The following is a 27,051-nucleotide window of genomic DNA, read 5'->3' as shown; positions in this document are numbered from 1 at the left end:
TATCTTTGGAAATTTAAAATGTTTTGTTAATCTAGTAAATGAAAAAATATCCTAATGTTTTAATATAATTTCTTTAATTATGAATGACATTGCACCTCTTTTCGTGTTTATTAGCTGTTTTTATTTCCTCTTCTATGATGCACTTGTGCATAGGATAGTAGACTTTTAATTGGCTGGCAGATTTGTCTTAAATAGAAAGAGAAGGCATCGCAGTTTGGAGCCATGTATTATCATATTAATTCTTAGGAACAACTTTCAGGGCAAAACCCACTGTTGTGGAGGGCAAGAGGACTTACAAGATTAGGGTGAGACAGAATTCAAAAATAATTAGAATTGTTTCCTTTATAATGGAGACCAAGAAGGGTTACAGTATCATCAATTTGTGAGCCGAATACTGGAATTTAGACTATGCTGTTAGTCTATAAACTTTAAATGCTCCTCTTCTCTTTAATATGACTTGGTTGTAGTATAGTAGTACTAGTTAGTAGGTCTGAAATAGGGCACGACTCTGGGACTTGAGTGAAGTCAGTATTGGATCTAGAGATTAAATCTACGCTTGTTTAAGATTAGATTAATATGGGTGGTTTTTTTTTTTTTTTTTTTTTTTTGCACATTGCCAAAATGTTCTTGTCAACATTTTTGAGCACCTTTGCTATGCCAGAGTTTCAAAGATAGATATTGGATGGTCTCTGCCTCTTAGGTTCCACGGTAGCCTGTGGAGGAAACAGATTTCAGTCTTTTGGTAGGACTGAAGCTAGAAGGTACATAGAATATGAAGGACACAGAGAAAGGTGTTTAGTCTAATAGGGTTTAAGGAAGGGCTCCTGGAGTAGATATGGTAAGCTAACCTGAATATTGAAAGATGAGTAAGAATTAGCTGCGGGGTAGTAAGTAGTAAAGGATACAACAGCAGCATGGAAGAAGACATGCATGGATGAAATGGACTACAAGTAGTGGGATATTCTTAAGAACATAAAGTCTGAAGTGAAGAGTGACTATGATGAGTCTGGGGAGACAAACAAGAAGCAGATAATGAAAGGCCTTAAATGCCATGCTAAAGATTCTGCATTTTATAGGTTAATGGGAGTCATATTGAGTAATGGCATTGTCAAGTTTGCGTTTAAGAGATCATTGCCTGAAGACTGATTGAGGGGCAAGACCAAAGGCAAGGAGACTTGTCGGGAAACAGTTCTGGTAATCCATGTGAGAGAATTAAGGCCTTAGCTCAATATAATAGCTTATTAGAAAAATTATAGTCATTTCTCTTAGTCTATATAATATTTGACCCTCTTGTTCAGAAGCCCTCTGAGATTAAATTTTATGGAACTGGGTTTATTATTTTGCAGAAATGACTTATAGTCATTGTTCAATTGTTTGTTCCTTTATGTCTGGAAGAATTTTATATTTTTATAAATACCTAACTGGTATGGTGCTATGTGGAGATAGTTAATAAATGTTTCTTATGATTATAAAAATTGGGAAGTGTTAGCCCTTTTGGTATGCTTAGTGGTTATCTTAGAGGGAAACAATTTTGGAGAATTTTGCCTTTTGGGTAAAAGTAATGATTTGTTAGATAAAATTTAGGTTACATAATTTCTTATATTAATTTACAACTTGTGTTCTAATTTTCTTTTTCTTTTTTTTTAAAGGCTATTAGCAAAACATGGTGGATCGCTTGGCAAATAGTGAAGCAAATACCAGACGTATAAATATAGTAGAAAACTGTTTTGGAGCAGCTGGTCAACCCTTAACTATACCTGGACGGGTTCTTATTGGAGAAGGAGTATTGACTAAGTTGTGCAGAAAAAAGCCCAAAGCAAGGCAGTTTTTCTTATTTAATGATATTCTTGTATATGGAAATATTGTAATCCAGAAGAAAAAATATAACAAGCAACATATTATTCCGTTGGAAAATGTCACTATTGATTCCATCAAAGATGAGGGAGACTTGAGGAATGGATGGCTTATCAAGACACCAACTAAATCATTTGCCGTTTATGCTGCCACTGCCACTGAGAAATCAGAATGGATGAATCATATTAATAAATGTGTTACTGATTTGCTCTCCAAAAGTGGGAAGACACCCAGTAATGACCATGCTGCTGTCTGGGTTCCTGATTCTGAGGCAACTGTATGTATGCGTTGTCAGAAAGCAAAATTCACACCTGTTAATCGTCGTCACCATTGCCGCAAATGTGGTTTTGTTGTCTGTGGGCCCTGCTCTGAAAAGAGATTTCTTCTTCCCAGTCAGTCCTCTAAGCCTGTGCGGATTTGTGACTTCTGCTATGACCTTCTTTCTACTGGGGACATGGCCACATGCCAGCCTACTAGATCGGACTCTTACAGTCAATCATTGAAGTCTCCTTTAAATGATGTATCTGATGATGATGACGATGATGATAGCAGTGACTAAGGACATATTTTGAAATATTTAAAATATTTCAAAATTTTAAAAAATTTTGTGACTATCTGAGAAATCAGCTTTGGGGGGAATGTAGAATTAATTCTGAGTTCTCTTTCAGTTTTACTCTAGCCATGAATTAGCCTGAGAAACTTTTAACCTTCGTGCCTCAATATATTCTATAGAAAATAGGTCCTATTATCATCCCTCCCAACCCCACTGCTGCCACCACTCCCTCTCTCCCCCCGAACTCTCCACTCTTCTACAGGGATAGCCTATTACAAGTATAACAGATAAATTTTTGGTTTCTTATTCTTGTTTAATTCTAGATTATTTTCTTGGAAGGTTGGGAAAAGATGTTTATTTAACAGATCATGTATCATCTTGTTGTTTATTATATGTTCTGTTATATGGAAAAACTAAAAGCAAAGAATGATGGAAAAAGGAGTATAAGGTGGTTGGTTAACATTATTAGCTTTTTTTCTAACCATTCTATCTGATGGTTAAGACACCAATAATACAAATACATGATTTGGAAATACTTTTTGGCTTTTTCATACACCACGTGGTGCCTTATTGTAGCGCTGTTACATGAAATAAGTCCCTACCTTCTCACTTTATAGTATGTTTTAAAAATACACTGGTGCTCTTTGAGGTGATAAAATGAGTGTTTATGATTGGGTATAGTTAGAAAATACTAGTCATCTGATAACTACAAATAACTAAATTTAGAGGTTCTTCATTCTATATGAATAAATATTTTTCCATAAAATAGTTGTGATTATATTTTTACATTTTATAGTTACCAAATTATAATTGTCAAATATAAATTTCAAATTAATAGGTTATTCTTAAGAGTTTAGTTTGAAATTTATCAAATACAGAATTGCATTGCATTAGTTTCTATTTTTAGTAAGACATTTGTAGGTATAAATTCATCTGCTGTAATATTATTTCCAGAATGTAAAAATCTTATAAAGTTGTTGAAATTAATCTGTTATAAAAATCCTGTGGTAGAGCACAAATCTACTTAAGCTGAGATTTGGAAGAAATAATATGTAAGAATGGTCAAGACAGACCAGTTAAGTTTGACTAGACTTCATATCTGTGGGAGTATTGTCTATTTCGGTGTGAAACTATCTTGGATTTACAAATATAGTGTTATATTTTATTAAGTTTTGTAAAGTCCCAAACAATATTTCTATTTTTGTAAAACAATTGTTGATCTAATTCATTTTGCAATGTATGGAAATAGAGTAGCAATTGATCTTTCTAAATTGTGAACTTTACTGAGTCAGTCTAGATTGCTTTTGAGAAGTGGTAATTTTTCACTCTGTTTTTGAGGCAGCCATTAGGTTGATATTATTTATCATATAAAACTTGATGCATTTTGCACTACTTTCTCCATTTGTATGCTGCAAATAACGAGTCTTTCAAATACAAAAAAAAATCAATCTATAAAGATTGTTTTAAATTCTAAATTCTTTTGTTTTTAAACCTTTAAATCTGGATATATTGTATATGTTATGAGAAGTTTGATTCAGTAACTTGTGTTGTAGGATTCTTTGGTTTGGTTAAGGCACTAGCTTTACTGTTAAATTGTGAAAGCATCTGAGACATGTAGGAGATGTGAAAGAAAAGGACAACAGGTTTTTTTTGTTTGTTTGTTTAACTATCAGGACTTTGTGTCCAAGCAATAGATCATATAATGAACATATCTGAAAAGGACCATGAAGTGCTAATGGAGACTTGCTGGTACATAGAAACTTAGCAAATTCAGGAACCAAGGGGAAATGTTCTGCGATAACATTTGCATTGTCAACCTGTATTGACTTTTTTTTTAACAATAAAAAATACTTTACTACTTACCTTCTGTTTTGTGCGTATTGTAACTTGAAGATTTTTTCCCTCTTGCTAAGGTAATGGAGAGGTTATGCATTTTTCCCCTCATTCAACAGCTGTGAGTACCTTCTGTGTGCCAGACATTGTTCTAGGCCCTCAGGGTAGAGCAGCGAACAAAAATTCCTTTTTCATGGAGTTTACACGCAAATAGAATCCAAGATGTGTTTTCTTCCATAATTTTTTCTTGTAATTTTTAAAGATTTTGTAAATCTTAATTATATATAAAGTTCAAATGATTTTGGTGCTGATTTTTCATGCCATTTCTCATGAATGAAATTTACATGGACTGTACTGGATTCCTAGTGCATTAACCAAATTGGTAACTATTGGCATAAAGATTCTGTAGATGCCAAGGAAAAGTATGAAGATGAATACACCTTATACAGGAAGGAATTCATGCCTTTGGGTCAAGTGCATATAATGGCCATAATTAATGTAATTTGTTTATATATCTGTATCATTTTATGCTGAAATTCTTAGGTATCATTAAATTATATACCTTATAATTCTTGAAAGGTCCCAGTACTTGAGCTAGCTGCAGTTTCCTTTCTCTCGGATATGGTAATTTTGTTCTCAAATATATGTTGTAACTTTAAACAATATATTAGCAGTTATCTACATGTTCACATGTGTTAGATTGCTATACATTTTACAAGATAAATAAAATTTAATAGTGAAGTCTAGGATGTAAATACATGAAATTTTGTTTATTGATAGTAATTTTAAAGTTTCTTTAAAAGCTAAATCATTTTAGGGCTGGCCCGGTGGCTCAGGCAGTTAGAGCTCCATGCTCCTAACTCCGAAGGCTGCTGGTTCGATTCCCACATGGGCCAGTGGGCTCTCAACCGCAAGGTTGCCAGTATAATTCCTCGAGTCCCGCAAGGGATGGTGGGCTCCGCCCCCTGCAACTAAGATTGAACATGGCACCTTGAGCTGAGCTGCCTCCAGATGTCTCAGTTGGTTGGAGCGTGTCCTCTCAACCCCAAGGTTGCCAGTTTCGATTCCCAGAAGGGATGGTGGGCTGTGCCCCCACAACTAGCAACGGCAACTGGACCTGTAGCCGAGCTGCACCCTCCACAACTAAGATTGAAAGGAAAACAACTTGACTTGGAAAACGTCCTGGAAGTACACACTGTTCCCCAATAAAATCTTAAAACAAAACAAAAAAGCTAAATCATTTTAGATTCATTCAACATTTATTGAGTATCTTATGTCAGACTTTAGTGCTGGTGTTGGGTGTTTTAAACTTTTTAAAGGTACATTTCTACTGTAGTTATTATCAATGGCATTCCCTTATATATCACAATTTCTTAAAAATTACTTTGTACTTGAAAATTTTTTTTACAACTATATACCTCATATATCAAATTTCAGCTATAGAAAGCAGAACTTTAAACCATATAACCAACAGTATTTCTCATTGTGTCCACTCTAAGTTCAGTAGTTGGCAAACACAAAAACGCAACAGTAGAATTGCTTGGCTTGATAATTCTATCAATTTATCAAGAACAGAAAGGTACAGAAACTTAGTTGATAATACTGCTAACACTATCTTATCTTTACCATCCAAGCTGTTATTGTATTTAATTATTCACACTAGTTAAAATGATTGCTGTAAAGCTTTGATGGTATTATCTAAGTTTATGAAAAAAAGTGTATAGTAAGTACCACTTCAATCAGATTTTATGTCTGCATGCTTCTGTCAGCTTATTGTTTAGAGGTAAATATATGCTTTACCATTTAGTTTTTAGCATCTTTATTGGGATAAATTTATGAATCATACAATTCACCCATATAAAGTGTACAATTCAGTGGTTTTCAGTATAGTCGCTAAAACCATCGCCACCATTTCCAGAACATTTTCATCGCTCCCAAAAGAAACCCTGCACCCATTAGCAATCACTCTCCAATCCCCTGACCCTAGGCAACAATCTGCTTTCTATCGCTGTAGATTTGCCTTATCTGGACATTTCACAAATGAAATCATATTATGTGGTCTTTGGTGACTGGCTTCTTTCACTTAGTATGTCTTTAAGGTACATTCATGTACAAAAAGAAGCATGAGTACTTCTATTTATTGCCAAATTATATGGATGTCCTACATTTTATTTATTCATCAGTTGATGTTTGGATTGTTTATACTTTTGGCTTTTATGAATAATATTGCTATGAACATTTATGTACAACTTTTTGTGTATACGTGTTTTCATTCCTCTTGGGTATATACCAGGAGTGGAATTGTTGGATTATATATGTTACCTCTATGTAACTTTGAGGGACTGCCAAACTTTTCCAAAATGGCTGCACCAATTTACTTTCCCACCAGCGATGTTGGAGAGCTCCAATTTCTCCACAACTTTCCCAACACTTAACTATCTTTGATGAGGACATGTGGAATATCTCGTAGTTTTGATTTGCATTTTCCTAGTGGCTAATGATGTTGAGGGTCTTTTCAAGTGCTAATTGGTTATTTGCCTATCTAATTGGAGAAATGTCTATTAGGATCCTATGCCCACTTTTAAATTAAGTTTTCTTTTTATCATTGAGTTGTAAGAATTCTTTATATAACCTGGATACAAGACCTTTATCACATACATGATTTAAAAGTATTTTCTTCCATTCTATGAATTATCTTTTCACTTTCTTGATGGTATTGTTTGAAGCACAAAAGGGTAATTTTGATGAAGTCTAGTTTATCAATTTTTTCTTTTGTTGCTTGTGCTTTTGATGTCATATCTAAGAAAACCATTGCCTAACTCACAAAGATTTTATGTTTTCTGAGTTTAATGAGGACTCTTGATTTGATATGCAGAACATATCATTAATAATTACCTCCAGAATTAGAGTTGGAAACTATTTTCTAATAAATTAGATAACTCATTAGCAAGATTTCCAGTCAAGTAAAACATCAATGTGTTCACATCAGCCATTTCTTTCAAATCAGTAGGGTAAAACTATACTTTTGGTTATACTGCAGGCATGTTCAGAAAACAAACATTCTTCCATATGCTAAAGACATGGTTTACTGTTATTGGAAGCTGCTTTAATATAACTTGGTTTTGTAGTTCAATTACTGTCAGAAAGAATGATTCAAGATAAACTATTCTGACTTAAGATCAACTGTTATAAAAGTAATAGAGTAAAATTGTAAGTTTAGATTTTATGTATGTCACGCTTTTTTATAGGAACATTCTAATAATAACTTGAAGAAAAAATTCCAGAGCTACTTAAGGCAAACTTTTTATTCCATAAATATTTATTGAGTGCTTCTAATGTGTCTGCTACTGTTGGAAAGAATGAATTGGAACAGCAACTCATTCATTCCTCGCTTTTCATGACCTTGATATTTTTAAAAATAAAATTTTACAGAATGGGATTTTGTCAAATGACCTTCAGTAGGGGTTTGTCTAATGTTACCTCATTATTAAATTCAGGGTATACGTCAATGTAACAGGAGTATCTTAGAAGTTAGGATGTTTTTTTATCACATCTTATAAGGTGATGCTCAATTTCAGTTTGTACCGTTATTTATGTTCACTTTGATCAGTTGATTAAGGTGGTGTATCCCAGACTTTTTCATTGTAAAGTTACTCTTTTTTCTGTTTACAATATTTTGTGAAGTGGTATTTTGGAGACTGTAGACATATTATTTCTATCAAACTTTTACTTGTTTCTTCTATGGAATTTTGGTTTCCTAGCGCAGTGGTTCTCACACTTAAGTGTGCATGAGAATCTCTTGAAGGACTTGTTAAAACATGGACTGCTGGGTCTTATCTCCAGAGTTCCTGATCCTGTAGTTTTGGGGTGGGACCTGAGAATTCGTATTTCTAACAAATTTCCAGGTGATGCTATTGCTGCTATCCCAGGGACCGTACTTTGTCACTCGTTATTTTCATAGTTTATTTTGATGCTCAAATTTTCCCTAGTTTGGCCAGTGGTAAGCTGGCTTCTGTGGCCTACTGACAGATTTTCATTGTTTGAGTCCTCCTTGACTTCTTTGCTACAAAGGGTGTTCTAGACTTACCTTGAATTTTCCCTTCCCCAACGCAGGAATTGGCTATTTCTCCAAAGAACCCTGTTTTCTTTTAGTGGAGAGTGGTATTTAGAAGCAAAGATATGGGCACTAGGTGTGTTTGTTGCTTTGGGGAAAGTACTACTCCTGGGCCCTTTCACAAGACACATCTAGGGAACATATATATGTACATAAATGTATACACACATTTGTATCCAAACTTCTACACCTATTTCTATTGAAATCCATGACTTCATACTCATACCTTCAATTCTAAGAACACTATAGGCTTCCTTCTCTGACAGTGAAAAATTAGGTCTCATTAGCTTTAATATGTTTAAATTATTTGATCAGTTTCCTGTATGTAACCTACCTCTTATCACCACTGCTGCCTCTCTCCCACATGGATACCCCCTCACCCCACTCAGGCTCTGATACTTCATACCAGGCTGCTTCTATCATGGGTACCCTCCTTACCCCACTTAGGCATCAACACTCCATGCTGTACCTTCCCTGTGGATATATTGTTCTCATCCTGTTTGGTCTCCAGCACCTCATTCTGGGCTGCCCTCATACATGGATAGCCTACCCTCCATGGCTCACTTGGGATCCAGCATTCAGCAGTGGACCCCTTCTGTGAGGATGCTTTCCTCATCCTGCCCAGCTCTGACATCCCACTCTGGACCACCCACACGCAAAGACACTTTACCCTGCTTGGTTTCTAACTCTCCTCACGGGGTTAGTCCTGTACCTGAGCAACCTCCTTACCCTGCTTGAGCTTTGACACCAGGCCCCAAGCTTTACCCATGTGGGTGCCCTCCTCACTGTGCTTGGGATATAGAACTGTACTCTGAGCTGCCCACATGGGAGGATGCCCTCTCCTCACTCTGCTCATGCTCCGACTACCCATGCCAGGCCGCTGTCCCATTTGAACACATTGCCCTCTTTGGGCCCTGACTCACTTCACCAGGCTGGCTAGCTTCCCCCACAGTGGTTCCCCCCCCCCCCCCCCCGCGCCGCAACCTCTGGTTCTGAAACCCCACACCAGGCCACTCCTCTGCACTGACTCCTATCTTTCTCTAGGCCACTTAATGGTTTTAGGACTGAATTGTTTAGATGGAGAAGGGAAGGGCTATGCACATGATATTAATTTATAGAAAACGAAATTGGGATGGAGGCAGAGACAGAAAAGCAAGCAAGCAAGCAAGCAGGGGAATGTTTTTTTTTTTTTTAAAACAAACTCACCTGGTGTCATGTACAAATAAGAGATAAAGCCAGAGCTCTGAGCTGCTCTGGCTGAAGGGAGGGTTGGAGCACCAAGAACCAGGCCAGACTCTTGCTTGTCCTCACTCCACCTTGCTAAGACCCCCAGGGGTTTGAAAACCACTGCTCTCAATCAAGTCAGTTAACATTGGCCATAGCACCCAAGTTCTAAGTGGCCCAAGATAACCCAAATGGTTTCCAGTTTTTATTTAATGATGATTTGAAAACAAAAGTGTAAAGTTATTTTTAGACTTAGCATAACTTATAAATAAATCATAAATCAACTTGTTTTAACAGTGGTGTGACCCTAACACAGAGTAAACTTGAGGAAGGAGACAGAACCTCAATATGAATGAGGAATTCACGAATGGAATTTATTGGATTTTAAGAGAGTTTTAGTAAAAGAAGTCAAAAGTAATGGGTTTGAAATATACATTTCTCCAGAAATTTTAAAATTTATTTCTGTATATGAAAAATAAGCGAGCACTATTATCTACATTTGTTTGAGCCAATATGGCAAATTATATTTCAGAAAAATAAGATATGTAAACAGAAACTTTGATATTCACACTTACAAAGAAACTATTGCTAATTAAATAAAAATAATCACACAGTAATGTGTCATCAAGAAACAGAAAAAGTAAAGCAAACTGTTAGAGGTAAGACAATGGGTTTAAAAGAGATTACATTTTTTGAATACCTGTTTCTTTTGAAAACCAGTTTACTTTTAAATTGGTACAGTAAAGCAGATTTTGGGGTGTACTGATTCTTAATTTCATAAGCTTTTAGCTTTTAAAAGCATTTCTTGGGGATATTTTTATCTAAATCTCTGGGCATAGAAGCTGAAACCTGTGCTAATAAAACTGAAAATTTTCCTCGTTGCTTTGCATGAATAAAACTAAAAAACATGCTTGATGTATAAACATAAGCAAATGACTTATAACAATTTTTAGTGGTTTCCTGTAATTTCTTTTTCATAATAGTGAAACTTTAATGGTAACGTCATTAAGCTTACAGTGATAATTTGACATTTTTACATCTAATGGTTTAGAAATAGCTTCTGTGATTTAGACTATTTAGTAGTAGCTTTTAAGGACTTAAAAGCAGAAACAATGACAAAATGTTAAAAGTAGCTTGCACTTGGTCAGTTACTAAGACACCAACTTATCTTAATTCCAACCAAAGCAAGTTGTAGAGTCTGGGCTGAATATTATAAATTCATATAATTCCTTACTTCCATTGGGAGCCTCCCTTCTATGTAATGTCTATTATCTGAACTCATGGTGTATATGTGTGAATAACTCAATTAGATTTCCCTTTATATTAAAAGCTGTGCTGTGTGTGTTAGGGGCAAGATTTAGCTGAACTGTTAAAATTGGCCCATACCTCATCTGGTATGGGCCCAGTTGACCTTACTGCCTAGGGTGGAAACTAGAATTGCCTTTAAATCATAATTATTTCATCCTTAGGCATGGTATTTCGTTCATAACAATAACAACAGTGATAGTTATTCCTTTAGTAACAATAATAAAAATAATTACAACATTTGATGTTACTCTGCATGATAGGCCCTGACCTAAGTACATTTATTAAGTCAATTCTCCTGTTAAACCTGTGAGGGAGGTATAAATATTATCCACAACTTGTAGGGATAACAAGGTAGGTCACACATGTAATAAGTGGCAGGCCCGGATGTCAACTCAGGCAGTCTGGTTCAGAATTCCTGCTTTTACGTCTAACATAAAGAGGCTATACAAAGTTGGGGAAGTCTTATGAGTGTTTGAGAGAACTACTGAAGATTTTTGCAAATGGGGAACACTGACAAATTCCCACTCTTACAGTAAGCCTCTGCGCGTATGTCCTCATCTGTCTTCCTCATTTTGTTGTTGATTTTCTTGGGCTTCTCTAACACTTTATGTATGTTTGCATCCACCAGGTTTGTCATATCTGTTCACCCTATCAAATGTGACTTCTGAAGGGAAAATATCTGTGTAGGGATGGAGTCCCAGAGAGCAGTTTCCAGGCTCTCGGCCTCACGTGGAAAGGTGCTGGCTCAGTTATTAGAAGGCTGTCAACTGTAACCAGCTGGCCATAGGCTGTAACCAGTTGGCCATTAGCCACTATTGTTTTGTATATAACTGCCGTGGCTACGCTAGCAAGTGCAGATTGGTTAGCAAGTGTGGATTGCAGATCGTGTGGATCCTACTTCCTATGTCTCGCCTGGCCACCAGCGAGATGGTGGTGCAGAAAGATCCCTTGTTGGAATATTGGCAGATGTTTGCTTCTTGTGTCTCCACCGGCCGCCATCGAGAATATAGTGGCCCTACCTGTGGCTCTGTTGGTATTCCTTTTTGGCCTCACCATATCCTGCATTCCCTGCCAGGAGTGGGAGCTGAGACCCTGCGTGACATTTGGTGCAATGAGCAGGGTATGGTGCTGGCCAAAGCCCTCCAAAGGGCAGTGGAGCAGTTTTTGCACATGGACACTCAGTCTCAGGAAGCTTGAGAGGAGCTGCGCCAGGAGCAGGAAATGTGATCTGCCTGGGAGAAACATGACCCATCAGTGAATTGGTGGTCCTCTTGAGCCTCCAGATGGCACACCACCCTATTGGCCATAGCAGGCATCGCCTGCTTTTTGGTAGTCCGCTGCTGCCGTAGGCTCCCAGAGTCATGGACACCCTACATTGGGGCCTCCACCTACTTGGACACCTGGCACAGTGAGCAGGGTTCTGGACAGGTAAGAATGATGTCTGACTCTAGGCAGGAGGACATGTGGCCCCCACACAGTGTGTGGTACCTGGTAGCCAATGTTCTCAGGAGTTAGATCCCCATGGAGGGGTGGGGAAGATTTGGATGGCTCTCCAGCCAGCATAGAAAGGGCCCTGGAGGTTTTAACTGAGCAGTTGCCAGAGAAGGTGAGAAGCGCAGCCGCCGTTTGGGCTGGATGTTCCTCATCGCGTTGCATCATAACTTGGAGGAAGTGCTTACTGAAACAACCCACGTACAGGACCTGCAGTCCCAGGGGGAGGTGCTGAAAGCTCTGTCTGTCAGTTAGAGGAGGAGCTCCATGGTGGAGACTCTGAGACAGAGGCGGATGACGCGAGTGGAAGCGATGTAGCTCCCCACCCCCACGCCCAGCCCATCCTGCAGCAAAAGGTAAAGCATGAGCAACTTTTGTGCCACGAGGGCATTGCTGCCAGCAACCCAGCAGTGACTGAGTTGACAACCTATACCCCTTACACTCCCACTGAGTTGCGGGAGCTGGGGAGGCAGTGCCGACAGTGCCCTGGAGAGGCACTCCCAGCTTGGCTGCTGCATTTATGGGATGTGGGGGCAGACAGCATTGTGTACTCCCCAAGTGAAATGGAAAAGCCAGCCTCCATGACGGGGCATCTGTCCCTGTGACAGTTGTTGGCGAACTGCCGTAGGTTGGCCCAAGGCCAGGGCAACCACATTCTAATGGAGTGGTTCAACACTGCAGTGTACACGGTGTGGGGAGTGGCTTGTGAACTGCCAGAAACTGTGAGTAAATGGCAATCTTATGCTGAACTTGCTCAAATCATCTGTGAAATGGGTATGAGACATGTTATGTTCAACTCTAATATGTGGGGGCCGGATGACGAGCGTTTTACAACCAGCATGAGAGATCTGGTTTTGGATACTGCAAGTGCTTTTGGATCCTTGGTTGCCATTCTTGCGCCATACATGGGACGGCGGATCCATGAAGTTACCACCGCCATGGCTACCCTGGGGGAGGTTGAAAGTCGGTGGCGGGAAAAGTTATGATGTGAGATCCAAGAAGCCAAGACCAGGAAGCCCAAATCATAGGCAAGGGGACAAGGTCACGGGCCTCAGAAAGTAACGCACATGCATACGTGGTATGATCTCGCGGCAGCAAGGGTTGATCAGAAAAAAATAGACCGACAACCCAATGCAATCTAGAGCTTTGGAAACAGTTGCATTTGAAACAGCAATTCTTTCAAAGCCCCAAGGGGAAGTCGGAAAGTGCGACTCGTGTCCCTCTAGAACTTCATGGGGCTGCCTGAGGCCGGCTCCTTCCAGTTAGATTGGGGAGAGGGCGGGGGCAAGGTACCCAGTTGGAGGGGATGACAAGGGACCAAGGCCCCATGTGGAACTGTCCATACATTGGTCCCCTTCTAATGTGCAGAGGGTTTTAGCTCTAGTGGACACTGGCGCAGACTGCAGTCTTATTTATGGGAACCCAGAACTCTTCCCTGAACAAGCAATCTGCATTGGTAGCTACGGGGAAAAGACTGTGACGGTAAAAGCTGTTTTCTTACCACTGGGTATAGGAAGGCTTCCCCCGTACCTACATGGTGTATGTCTCCCCCATCCTGTAATATATTCTAGGGGTGCATGTGCTGCATGGCCTCAGTTTACAGACGACGGTCGACGGTTGGAGAGTTCTGCCTTTGGATCCAGGTGGTGAAAGTGGTGATACGCGGGCATGCTCACCACCCTCCTCAAGGGTTGCCCCAGCCCCAGCGCATGATTACAGTGCGACAGTAATGCCTGCCAGGAGGGCAGGAGGAGATTGGTCGTACAATTTTGGAATTGGAAAAGGCACATATTGTGAGGCCGACGCATAGTCCCTTTAACTCCCCAGTATGGTTTTTCAAGAAGCCAGATGGGACCTGGCGAATGACTGTGGACTATAGGGAGTTAAATAAGGTGACGCCACCTTTGCCCGCTGCAGTGCCTTCAATTCATGATTTGATGGATCATCTGACTGTCCTCCTAGGAACGTATCACTATATAGTGGACTTGGCAAATGGCTTTTTCTGCATTGACACTGCACCTGAGTGTTAAGAGCAGTTTGCTTTCACTTGGGATGGGCGGCAATGAACTTTTCAAATCCTTCCGCAAGGATACTTACAATCCCCCACTGTCTTCCACAAGCTTGTAGCCCAGGACCTGGCACAGTGGGATCACCCGCCCTCTGTGGCCTTGTTTCACTATGTTGATGATGTTTTACTAACATCTGATTCTTTTTCAGATTTAGAGCAAGCAGCTCCCTCTCTTCTCTGCCACCTGAAGTCACTAGGCTGGGCGGTGAATGAGGAAAAGGTCCAAGGCCCTGGCTTATCTGCCAAGTTTTTGGGTGTTGTGTGGTCGGGTAAGACAAAGGTCATACCTAAAGCTGTTATTGATGAGATACAAGCATTTCCCTGGCCAACCTAGGTCTCCCAACTGCACACGTATTTGGGTTGGCTGGGATATCGGTGGGTGTTTAGCACAGATAGCACAGATAGCAAGGCTCCTGTGTTCCACGGTAAAAAACGGGGCCTCATGGGATTGGACAGAAACTATAGAGCAAGGTTTTGTTGCCGCAAAGCGGGTAACGTAGCAAGCACAGGCTGTACAAGTAGTAGACCCTGGTCGCCCGTTTGAACTTGATGTTCATGTAACCCAAGAAGGCCTCTTGGTCACTGCAGGAGCGTCTTTGGTCGCCAGTGGGATTTTGGTCCCAACTGGGGACAAGAGCAGATGTCCGCTACTCTCTAATAGAGAAACAACCTGCTGCTGTGTACGCAACCCTAGTGGCCACAGAAGCCATCACAGGGATGGCATGGGTGTTGGTTCACACAACCTATCCCGTCCAGGGATGGGTGCATACATGGTCCCAGGGACCCAAAACGGGGGTGGAACAGACCACCACCCTCACCAAGTGGGGTGCCTACTTGGAGCAACATCACACCCTCAGTTCAAGCCCTTTGAGCACAGAGCAACAACAGGTCCTGGGGCCTGTGGAGGTTGTAGCCCAGGCCTTGCCAAATGATCCACCTAGAGGGGAGGACTTGGAGCCGTCACCCTACAAAGGACAGCCCCCAGTTCCTGAGGATGCCTGGTGTACTGATAGCTCTAGCCGGGGAGCTGCAGTCATTTGGATGGCTATTGGCATGCAGCTCAAAACAGACACCATTTGGTTTGATACTGGGATAGGCCAGAGTAGACAGTGGACTGATCTACGAGCTGTGTGGATGGTAATCAGCCATGAGCCCCGGCCGGTGATTATTTGTACTGACAGCTGGGCGGTGTTCCGGGGCCTAACCTTGTGGCTCCCTACATGGAAACACCAAAACTGGTTGGTAGGACACCGTCCACTGTGGGGTCAAGCCATGTGGCAGGACCTCTGGGACCTAGGGCAGAGAAAGGAGGTGACCCTAATACATGTCACAGGTCACTCCCCCTTAGTGTCCCCAGGTAATGATGAAACAGATGCTCTAGCACGGGTCCGATGGTTAGAACGGGCTCTTGCCACTGATGTGGCCCATTGGTTGCATGGGAAACTGTGGCACGTTGGACGCCGAACCATGTGGCAGGTGAGCAGATGCTGGGGTCTGCCTTTAAAATGGCAGGAGATAGCAGATACCTGCTGTGACTGTGCCATCTGTGCCCAGGACAGCCCCAAACAGTAGAAGATCTCCTGGGAGACACAGCAGATTACGCGAGGGAGGGTGCCCCTCACTTGCTGGCAAGTGGATTACTCTGGACCCCTGCCTAAGGCCCGCAATGCTGTGTAGCATTCACAGCAGTGGACACTGCTGTGGGGTTGATGTTTGCTTGGTCGTGTCTTGTTGCAGATTAGCAACATACAGAAGTCGCTCTTACACGGCTGTGTGCCCTCTATGGGCGCCCCCAAGTCATTGAAAGTGACAGGGGTACTCATTTTACGGGGCAAGAAGTGCAGCGCTGGGCTGTCAGGACAGATGTACAATGGTTGTTTCATACCCCGTACAATCCACATGCAGCTGGCATGATTGAACACTACAACGGTCTTTTGAAGTAAGTCCTCCAGGTGTCAAAACACCCTCCCATGATGCGCAACTGGGCCTCACGTCTGTGGGATGTCCTGAGAATTCTGAATGAGAGATCACGGAAGGGAGGCCCTGCACTAGTAGAAGCTCTGCTGCATCGAAAGGCTGCTCCCATTCAATTACAAGTTACCACAAGTGAGACTCTGTTAAAGCCAGGCTACGGCAGGAATGGAAACATTTTGCTGCCAGCACCCACATGCTTGACAGCAGAGGAACGCAATGGACTTGGCCCTGGCAGGTCAAAAGCCCCCACTGTCAGTGGTTGGGTCTGATATCCCCATGGGGGGCTGGTTTGACCCATGATTTGCCAGTGATGCCAGGGGTGGTGGCCGAGTGGCCACTGCAAATGACTGTGGTATATGGAGATCCCAATGCCGGGACAATTTTGCGGGTAACCTTTGATCTCTTGCTATGGCCTATTATGGGGTCCCCTGTTTTGTTACATGTTGAAACCGTGCAAAGGACCCCAAGCACTGCCACAAAGGTCTGGTACCACAAACCGGGAAAGGTGCTGGTGGCAGCAACCCTTCTTTCCCAGGACATAAAGCTAGCATGTATCCTTCCAGGTGGAAGGGATTTGCCATTGTTGGTTCCTATGACTACTACCATGTTTCCCCGAAAATAAGACCTATCTGGACCATCAGCTCTAATGCATCTTTTGGACAAAAATTAAGACCGTGTCTTAATTTAAAATAAGACCGTGTCTTATTCTTGGCTCCAAAAGACGCATTAGAGCTGATTGTCTGGCTAGGTCTTATTTTTAGGGAAACACAGTATTTCTTTCTGCCCATAGGTGCCTATGCATTAATACGATAGTGGATTGGGCCCACACTTATACTGATGTGGCGAATCAGTCATCTTGTCAGACCAGCATGGAACTGCCCATTAGTTTAGCTCCTGGGTTGCCGCTCCAGGTGGCAATGACTGTACAGGTGGGCATCAAGGGACACCCCCTGGCACATTACTTGGACTGCACTGAAACTTTTTCTTGCGGGCTGGGTGAATCAAACCCACCCTGCTTGAGGTACTGAGGGTGGATGATGGTGGTTTGGTGCAGCAATTGTTACTATTGTGACTTGTGGCTATTGTATTCACCTTTAGGTTCCTGGCAGAGGGCCCCTAATAGAAGATGCTTGCCACGTAGACTGTGAGGGGAAACCCTGGAGGGGTGAAGTTTAGGGATGGAGTCCCAGAGAGCAGTTTCCAGGCTCTTGGCCTCACGTGGAAAGGTGCTGGCTCAGTTATTAGATGGTTATCTGCTGTAACCAGTTGCCCTACTGCTGTAAGTAGTTGGCCATTAGCTACTATTGTTTTGTATATAACTGCTGTGGCTATGCTAGCAAACAGGGATTGCGGATTGTGCAGATCATGTGGATCCTACTTTCTCTGTCTTGCCTGGCTGTGAGTGAGACTGTGGTGCTGGAAGACCCCTTGTTGGGGTATTGGCAGATGTTTGCATTTTGTGTCTCGATGGGCCGCCATCGAGAATGTAGTGGTATGAACCCCTTACCTGTGGCTCCATTGGTGTTCTTTTTGGCTTCATCATAGCTTGCATTCACCTGCTGGGAGCGGGAGCTGAGACCCTGCATTACAGCCTGCTATGGCCAATAGGGTGGTGTGCCATCGGGAGGCTTGAGAGGTCATGTTTCTCCCAGGCAGATCACATTTCCTGCTCCTGGTGCAGCTCCTCACGGGCTTCTTGAGACTGCATATTCATGCACAGAAATTGCTCCACCACCCTTTAGAGAGCTTTGGCTGGCACGATAGCCTGCTCGTTGTGCCAAGTGTCATGCAGGGTTTTAGCTCCTGCTTCTGACAGGTGAATGCAGGATATGGTGAGGCCGAAAAGGAACACTAACCAAGTCACAGGTAGGGGGTTCATACCACTATATTCTCGATAGCGGCTGGTGAGACACAAGAAGCAAACATCTGCCAATATCCCAACAAGGGGTCTTCCTGAACCACAATCTTGCTGATGGCCGGGCGAGACACAGGAAGTGGGATCCACATGATCTGCACCATCCACAATCCATGCTTGCTAACTGCAATCTGCACTTGCTAGCTTAGCCACAGCAGTTATATACAAAACAATAGTAGCCAATGGCCAACTAGTTACAGCTGATGGCCAACTGGTTACAGCTGATGGCCATCTAATAACTGAGCCAGTACCTTTCCACATGAGGCTGAGAGCCCGGAAACTGCTTTCTGGGACTCTGTCCCCACAGATGGCATGCATGGAACAAGATAACAATGAGGGGTTCTGTGGTCTCCTGCTCTGATGGGAGGTTGTGCCCTGAGGTGTCTGGAGAAGGAAATTACTCTGACATTTCAAAGGTATGTTATCTTAGAAGCAAAAAGACAATAAACAGGCTCACTTAAGGTAAAGTCAGACCTTTGTCAAGGAAACTACAGGCCAAGGATGTGACTATTCTTCATGACCCACTTTTAGTTAAGAATTTTTATGTTCAGACCATCCTCTGAGGTTAATTTCAGTCTCTGAGTTTGTAGGGCCCGCCATCCTGGCCTCCCCTGAGCTTGTCAGGGTAACTATGTAGCCCCTTTTTCATCTGTGTTTGCATCTTTTAATTAATGAATTTGTTAATATTTCCCTTTGAGGACTTGTGGGGACAGAGTCCCAGAGAGCAGTTTCCAGGCTCTCTGCCTCACGTGGGAGGGTGCTGGCTTGGGTGGTTGTTGGCCGTTGACTGTAGCCAGTTGGCCAATTGGCTGCTGATGTAACTGCCGTGACTGCGTTGGTTGGTTAGTTGGTTGGCAGGCAGAAAAGCGATCGGCGGATTGCGGATCATATGGATCCTACTTTGTGTGTCTCACCCGGCCGCCAGCGAGAAGATAGTGGTATGACTCCCCTATCTATGGCTCCGTGGGTGTTCATTTTTGTCCTCACCATATCCTGTGTTCTTATATGGGGAGTGGGAGCTGAGACCCTGCATGACACCCCGCATGACAGGACTACTCAAGAAAGATTTATCTTGGGATGACAAAGAGAAAAAGAATTATGAGGGAATGAATTAGTCATGCCAGCAATGGTGATAATTGTGGTGCTAGCAAAATGTAGTGCAGCCAGAGTTTATTCTCATTTGAAGTCATTCTGTGTCCTAGTCTGTCGTCAGATGAAAGGCTTTGAAGTCTGTTGCCCAGCCACCCTGTTTGGCTTTGGAGGACAGCCACTAATTAGGACTTTATGTATTTAAAAAATGTAGCTCTTTCCAAGTCTTTGTGAGTTCTTAGAACAATGAACTTTGAAAGATTGGGATTTGCTTCCTCACTCTGGAAGTTTGGAGAAAACCCAGTTCAAATGTGACCACTTCTGAGCAGCTTTCCCAGCACTCTTCACCCCTCACTTTCTCCACAACCCACCTCCCAGAGAACTGTAATTCATCCACTAGTCCTATCTCACAGTTGCTTTATCGGTGCCTGTTTCTTAGGCTAGTTTGGGACCGATTTGGGGCTGGGGACTGCCTTGTTCATCCTTTTATCCTCAGCACCTGACACAATGCCTGACATATGGTAGGTGCTCAATAATTGCTTGTTGAATTGAATGTGATAAAAGTGCCAAATTGAGCATCCTCCCTGAGGAGAAAGATAAATGCCTTCTGAGTCTGCATACATACACTATTCTCTTTAAGCAACTCTTGAAAGCTTAAATGAAGTGCTGCTGCTTGTTGATGATTTAATTCATATAGTGCAAGTGTGCCAAAGAATGCCAGGCCACCTGTTCCTGTTTAACGGGATGGTGGCTTGCCCTGCCAAGTGCCAGAAGGAGAAGCCCACTGCAGGGATTTCCCTTTGAAAAGGCGTCTGTGTCACTTCACCATTCTGTGCTCAGCCTTTGCTGAGCAAGGGCCTTTTTTTGATTTTCACATATATGCAAAAGAAGGTTCAGCAGGTTTTTCCTTTTCAAAGTCAGATTTGGAAATGACAGAATCTGCTCTAGCAAATGTGAAGAATGTCTCCTCCTCAACTCATCCAACATTTTCTTACTCTCTTACTTAGTTACTCAAATCCTTTCTCGAACAAGTCTAAGAATACTAAGCTTTCAGCAGACTTCTAATTGGTATCCACTTCCTCTCAGGAGGAAAAGCTTTTTTACTAACTTTTCTCTGGGAACAAATTGAATCTGTTTATCTAAATTTAGAGGACTCACTACTATGCTTCCTATGAAGTAAAAAAAACCCAAAGTTGCCTCTTTTGAAGCTTGTGGCGGGTTTTTAAGTCAGCAGAGGCCAGGACTATGATCAACTGGCAACTTCAAAAAAATATGCACATTATAGGGATATGGAAGAGAGAAATACAATTTTTTCCCAGCGACTACTAAAGTTTTTGTCAATATTCTTTTTTTCTTTTTATTTGTTTATTTATTTATTTTTAAATTTATTTATTGGAGTGACAGTTGTTAATGAAATTACATAATTTCTGGTGTACAATTCTGTATTACATCATCTATAAATCCCATTGTGTGTTCACCACCCAGAGTCAGTTCTCCTTCCATCACCATATATTTGATCCCCCTTAGCCTCTTCTCACTCCCCCCAACCCCCTTACCCTCTGGTAACCACTAAACTATTGTCTGTGTCTATGAGTTTTTGTTTCTCATTTGTTTGTCTTGTTTTTGGTTTATATACCACATATCAGTGAAATCATAGGGTTCTCTGCTTTTTCTGTCTGACTTATTTCACTTAGCATTATACTCTCAAGATCCATCCATGTTGTCACAAATGTTCCTATATCATCTTTCCTTAATGCCGAATAGTATTCCATTGTGTATATATACCACAACTTCTTTATCCATTCGTCTATCGAAGGACATTTTGGTTGTTTCCATGTCTTGGCCACTGTAAACAAAGCTGCAATGAACATTGGAGCACACGTGTCTTTATGTATAAGTGATTTCAAATTCTTTGGGTAGATACCCAGGAGAGGAATTGCTGGGTCATATGGTAATTCTATTTGTAATTTTTTTTGAGGAACCTCCACACTGCCTTCCATAGCGGCTGCACCAGTCTGCATTCCCACTAACTGTGTATGAGGGTTCCTTTTTCTCCACAGCCTCTCCAACACTTGTTACTATTTGTCTTGTTGATGATAGCCTTTCTGACTGGGGTGAGGTGATATCTCATTGTGGGTTTTATTTGCATTTCTCTGATGATTAGTGATGTTGAGCATTTTTTCATATGTCTATTTGCCATTTGTATGTCCTCTTTGGAGAAATGGCTCTTTAGGTCCTCTGCCCATTTTTCAATTGGGTTGTTTGTTTTTTTGTTGTTGAGTTTCATGAGTTCCTTGTATATTTTGGATATTAGCCCGTTATCGGAGGAACTGTTTGCAAAAATCTTCTCCCATTCAGTTGGTTGCCTCTTTATTTTGTCGATGGTTTCTTTTGCTGTGCAGAAACTTTTAAGTTTCATATAGTCCCATTTGTTTATTTTAGCTTTTACTTCCATTGCCTTTGGAGTCAAATTCATAAAATGCTCTTTGAACCCAAGGTCCATAAGTTTAGTACCTATGTTTTCTTCTATGCAGTTTATTGTGTCAGGTCTTATGCTTAAGTATTTGATCCATTTTGAATTAATTTTGGTACATGGTGACAGATAGCAGTCCAGTTTCATTCTTTTGCATGTGGCTATCCAATTCTTCCAGCACCATTTATTGAAGAGGCTGTCTTTCCTCCATTGTATGTTTTTAGCTTCTTTGTCAAAAATTATCTGTCCATATTTATATGGTTTTATTTCTGGGTTCTCAATTCTATTCCATTGGTCTATGTGTCTGTTTTTCTGCCAATACCATGCGGTTTTGATTATTGTAGCCCTGTAGTACAAGCTAAAGTCAGGCAGTGTGATACCTCCAGCACTGTTCTTTTTTCTTAAGATTGCTTTGGCTATTCGGGGTCTTTTTTGGTTCCAAACAAATCTGATGATTTTTTGTTCTATTTCTTTAAAAAACGCCATTGGGATTTTGATGGGGATTGCATTAAATCTGTGTATTGCTTTGGGTAATATGGCCATTTTAACTATGTTGATTCTTCCAATCCATGAGCATGGAATGTCTTTCCATTTCTTTGTGTCATCTTCAGTTTCTTTCAAAAATGTCTTATAGTTTTCAGCATACAGGTCTTTCACATCCTTGGTTAAGTTTATTCCTAGGTATTTTATTCTTTTTGCTGCAATTGCAAAGGGAATTGTTTTTTGTATTTCTTTTTCTGAGATTTCATTGTTAGTATATAGGAATGCAATGGACTTTTGTACGTTGATTTTGTAGCCAGCAACTTTACTGTATTCGTTGATTGTTTCTAACAGCTTTTTGGTGGAGTCTTTAGGGTTTTATATATATAGCATCATGTCATCTGCAAAGAGTGATATTTTAACTTCTTCATTCCCAATTTGGATGCCTTTTATTTTTTTCTCTTGCCTGATGGCTCTGGCAAGGACTTCCAACACTATGTTGAAAAGCAGAGGTGATAGGGGACAGCCCTTTCGTGATCCTGAACGTAGAGCAAAGGGCTTCAGTTTTTCACCATTAATTATGAGATTAGCTGAGGGCTTGTTATAGATGGCCTTTATTATGTTAAGGTATTTTCCTTCTATACCTATTTTATTAAGAGTTTTAATCATAATTGGATATTGTATCTTGTCAAATGCTTTTTCTGTATCAATTGATATAATCATATGAGTTTTGTCCTTTATTTTGTTTACGTGATGTATTACATTGATGGATTTGCGGATGTTGAACCATCCTTGTGCCCCAGGGATGAACCCCACTTGGTCATGATGAATAATCTTTTTAATGCATTGTTGTATTCGATTTGCTAAAATTTTGTTTAGGATTTTTGCATCAGTATTCATCAGAGATATAGGTCTGTAGTTTTTTTTTTTTGTGTTGTCCTTACCAGGTTTTGGTCTCAGGGTAATGTTGGCCCCATAAAATGAGTTAGGGAGTACTGACTCTTCTTCAATTTTTTGGAAGAGTTTGAGCAGGATTGGTATTAGATCCTCTTTTAAGGTTTGGTAGAATTCACTAGTGAAGTCATCTGGTCCCGGACCTTTGCTTTTGTGAAGGTTTTGGATGACTGATTCAATTTCTTTACTGGTGATTGGTCTGTTTAGATTTTCCAGTTCTTCATGGTTCAGCCTTGGAAGGCTATATGTTTCTAAGAACTTGTCCATTTCTTCTAGGTTATTGAATTTGGTGGCATATAGTCCTTCATAGTATTCTTGAATGATCCTTTGTATTTCTGTGGTGTCCGTGATAACTTCCCCTTTCTCATTTCTGATTTTGTTAATGAGAGTCTTCTCTCTTTTTAGCTTAGTGAGTCCAGCCAAGGGTTTGTCGATTTTATTAATTGGTTCAAAGAACCAGCTCTTTGTCACATTAAGTTTTTCAATTGTCTTTTTGTTCTTTATTTCATTGAGCTCTGCTCTGATTTTTGTTATTTCCTTTCTTCTGCTGACCTTGGGTTTCACTTGTTCTTCTTTTTCTAGTTCTTTGAGGTGTAACAGTTATTTATTTGGGATTTTTCTTGTTTCTTGAGATAGGCCTGTAATGATATAAATTTCCCTCTTAAAACTGCTTTCGCCGCATCCCAAAAATTTTGGTAGGATGTATTTTCATTGTCATTTGTTTCTATGTATCTTTTGATCTCGCCTCTAATTTTTTCTTTGGCCCAGTCATTCTTTAAAAGTAAGTGGTTTAATCTCCATTGATTTGTGTTTTTTCCTGCTTTCCTTTCACAGTTGATATCCAATTTCAAAGCCTTGTGATCAGAGAATATGCTTGGTATAATTTCAATCTTCTTAAATTTGCTGAGGCTGCTTTTATGCCCCAATATATGGTCTATCCTTGAGAATGTTCCATGTACACTCGAAAAGAATGTATAGTCTGATGTTTTAGGATGAAGTGCTCTATATATGTCAATGATGTCCATTTCATCTAATGTGTCATTTAGGGCTGCAATTTCGTTATTTATTTTCTGTTTGGATGATCTATCCATAGCTGTCAATGATGTATTTAAGTCCCTAGTATAATTGTGTTTTGGTCAATTTCTCCCTTTTGTTCTGTTAGTAGTTGCTTGGTATATTTTGGTGCTTCCTGATTGTTGGCATAAACACTGATGACTGTTATGTCTTCTTGTTGTATAGTCCCCTTTACCATTATGAAATGTCCATCTTTGTCTCTTGTTATCTTTTTCACCCTGAAGTCTGTTTCATCTGATATCAGTATGGGTACACCTGATTTTTTCTGGGTACCATTTGCTTGGAGTGTCAATTTCCACCCTTTCACTTTGTTTCTATGCTTGTCCTTGTAGCTGAGATGTGTCTCTTGGAGACAGTATATGGTTGGGTTTAGTTTTTTGATCCCATCTGCTACTCTGCCTTTTTATTGGTGAGTTCAGTCCATTTACATTTAGGGTGATTATTGATATGTGAGGATTTCCTTTCATTCTATCTTTAGTTTTCTTGTAAGGCTGTGTCTCCACTGTTTCTTTGCCTTTTTGTTGTTGTCTATTATCTCTGTGTTGTGCTATTGTATGATGTTTCCCTCTGTTTCTTCTTTTGTTACAGTATATATTTCAGTTCTGGATTTATCTTGGTGGCTACCCTTAAGTTTATGTAAAAGAAAGTTTGATATTTAGAGTTTTCCATTTTCTTCAGCATGCTTACATTTTCCATTCCCATATTCTGGTTCAGGCCTTTACTCTCCCCTTTTTTATGTTTTTGTTGCTAGAAATTTTCCCTGTTGATGGTGGTGAAATACTTCCTTTTTTATTTCTTATAGTGCAGGTCGTGTACTAGAAAATTCCCTCAGTTGTGTATGTCTGAAAAGGTCTTTATTACTCCTTCATATCTAAAAGACATCATTGCTGTATATATTATTCTTGGGTCATAATTTCTCTCTTTCAATAGTTTGAATATTTGGTTCCACTCCCTACTGGCTAGTAGAGTGTCTGCTGAAAAATCTGATGATAATCTAATGGGCTTTTCTTTGTAGGTTACCGTCTTCTTTTCCCTGGCTGACTTGAGGATTCTTTCTTTGTTATTGATTTTAGATAGCTTGAATACAATGTGCCTTGGAGAAGGCCTGTTGGGATTCAGGTAATTAGGTGTTCTATTTGCTTCTTGGATTTGAGAATCCAGTTCTGTCCACAAGTTTGTGATGTTCTCATTGACAATTTGTTAGAATATATTCTCTGTTCCCTTCTCACTTTCTTCTCCTTCTGGTATGCCCATTATTCTTATATTGCTCTTTCTGATGGAGTCAGAAAGTTCTTGTGGAGTTCTTTCATTTCTTTTAAGTCTCAAGTCTCTTTCTTCATCCATCCGTGTAATTTCCAGGTTTCTACTTCGATGTTACTGATTCTTTCCTCCATCTGGTCAACTCTAATACCTAAGCTGTCTATTTCATTCTTAATTTCTTCTGCTGAGTTCTTAATCTCCAGAAATTCTTTTTGCTTCTTTTTTAAAATTTCAATCGCCTTCATAAAATGCTCATGTTGTTCTTTGATTGTGTTTCTGAGTTCATTAAACTGCCTTTCTGTGTTTCTTTGTATGTCATTGAGTTTTTTCTGAACTGCAATCTTGAATTCTCTGTCATTTAGTCACATATTTCCATATCTTTAAGTTCTTTTTTTGGAGACTTTTCACTTTCTTTCTGAGCTGTCTGTTGCCTTGGTTATCATGGCAATTACGGATTTTTATTTCTCTTCCTAGTCATCCACAGGAGTGGCTTCTGCTATAGGTTGATAGGAAGAGGTCTTTCTTTTGTTTTCCAGTACTTGTTGGTAGAATGTTTTATTTTATCTCTGACTGCAGCCTTTTTCTCTCTCTCACATGGTAGTGCTGTGTTTTCTCTGCACTTTTCCAGCTTCTCACACAATGGGGGGATTCCCTGGGAGATGGGTTTCTCCTCTTAATAATTCGCCTGATCACAGAGCTCAGTGTCTGTGTGGGTATGCGGAGAGCTTTTGAAGTTCCAAAGCTCTTCCTGCACCAGATCTGAGCTTGTATGTTTCAGCAGTTCTGATTAGTCCTCCAGGGATCCACCCAGATAGGTGGAACCAGGGGTGGGGTGAGTTGTGAGAGGTGGCCCAGAGCAATGTAGATGACCACCAGCACAGCTGGTCCTACTTCCACATCTCCTTCCTCTTTTCCAGAACTAGTTGGGCTGTGAATCTGTGTCTGCAGTCCACAGTTCTCAGAACAGCAAATATTTTGTTCTTTTGATCTGACAGTTCTACTGTTCTGCTTCTAGCTCTGGGTAGGTGGGGGCAGGGCGAGCTCTGAGAGGGTAGGGATGGAGCGGCTAGTCTCAGTGCCTAGGGCTTCCATTCTGTGGCAGTGAGGGCTTAAACCACTGTTTTCAGCCTTCTTCCCTCAGTCTTTCCTCCGAGGTCTCTGCCGTCAGCACTGCGTTCAGCTGTGTTATATCCTTTCCCCTCAGCCTTGTGGGCCATAAACGGAGCCCTAGCAGTCCGAGTTCTTCCCTCTCCCACAGCTGTGGTAGTTCTGGGATGCAGCGAGCTCGGAGCACTGAGCTAGGTCTGTGTCCTGCACCCACTCGGCTCCGTCTCCGCACTTCTCCCTTCCCTTCTTCCCCGCTCACGTGATTCTCCCACCTTTAGGT

At 40.9% G+C, this 27,051-nt stretch overlaps 1 protein-coding gene across 3 annotated transcripts in view; it reads left to right on the top strand.

The window, feature by feature from the left end:
• PLEKHF2 (pleckstrin homology and FYVE domain containing 2) overlaps window positions 1-27,051 on the top strand; it is a 136,328-nt gene that overhangs the window by 25,462 nt on the left and 83,815 nt on the right. For 2 of the 3 annotated variants that reach the window (XM_081070087.1, XM_081070088.1), the window contains exon 2: window positions 1,650-4,262. The exons of the other annotated variant lie outside the window; for it this stretch is intronic. In XM_081070087.1, the coding sequence (XP_080926213.1) occupies window positions 1,664-2,413 (750 nt within the window). In that variant the 5' untranslated portion in view covers window positions 1,650-1,663 and the 3' untranslated portion in view covers window positions 2,414-4,262. Of the gene's footprint in view, window positions 1-1,649; window positions 4,263-27,051 lie in introns of those variants that run through there. 3 annotated transcript variants of the gene reach the window in all.

This window comes from Rhinolophus hipposideros (assembly GCF_964194185.1).
Source record: "Rhinolophus hipposideros genome assembly, chromosome: 13".
NCBI lineage: Eukaryota > Metazoa > Chordata > Mammalia > Chiroptera > Rhinolophidae > Rhinolophus > Rhinolophus hipposideros.
Note: the sequence above shows the minus strand (reverse complement) of the source record. Positions and strands in the feature narration are given on the sequence as shown.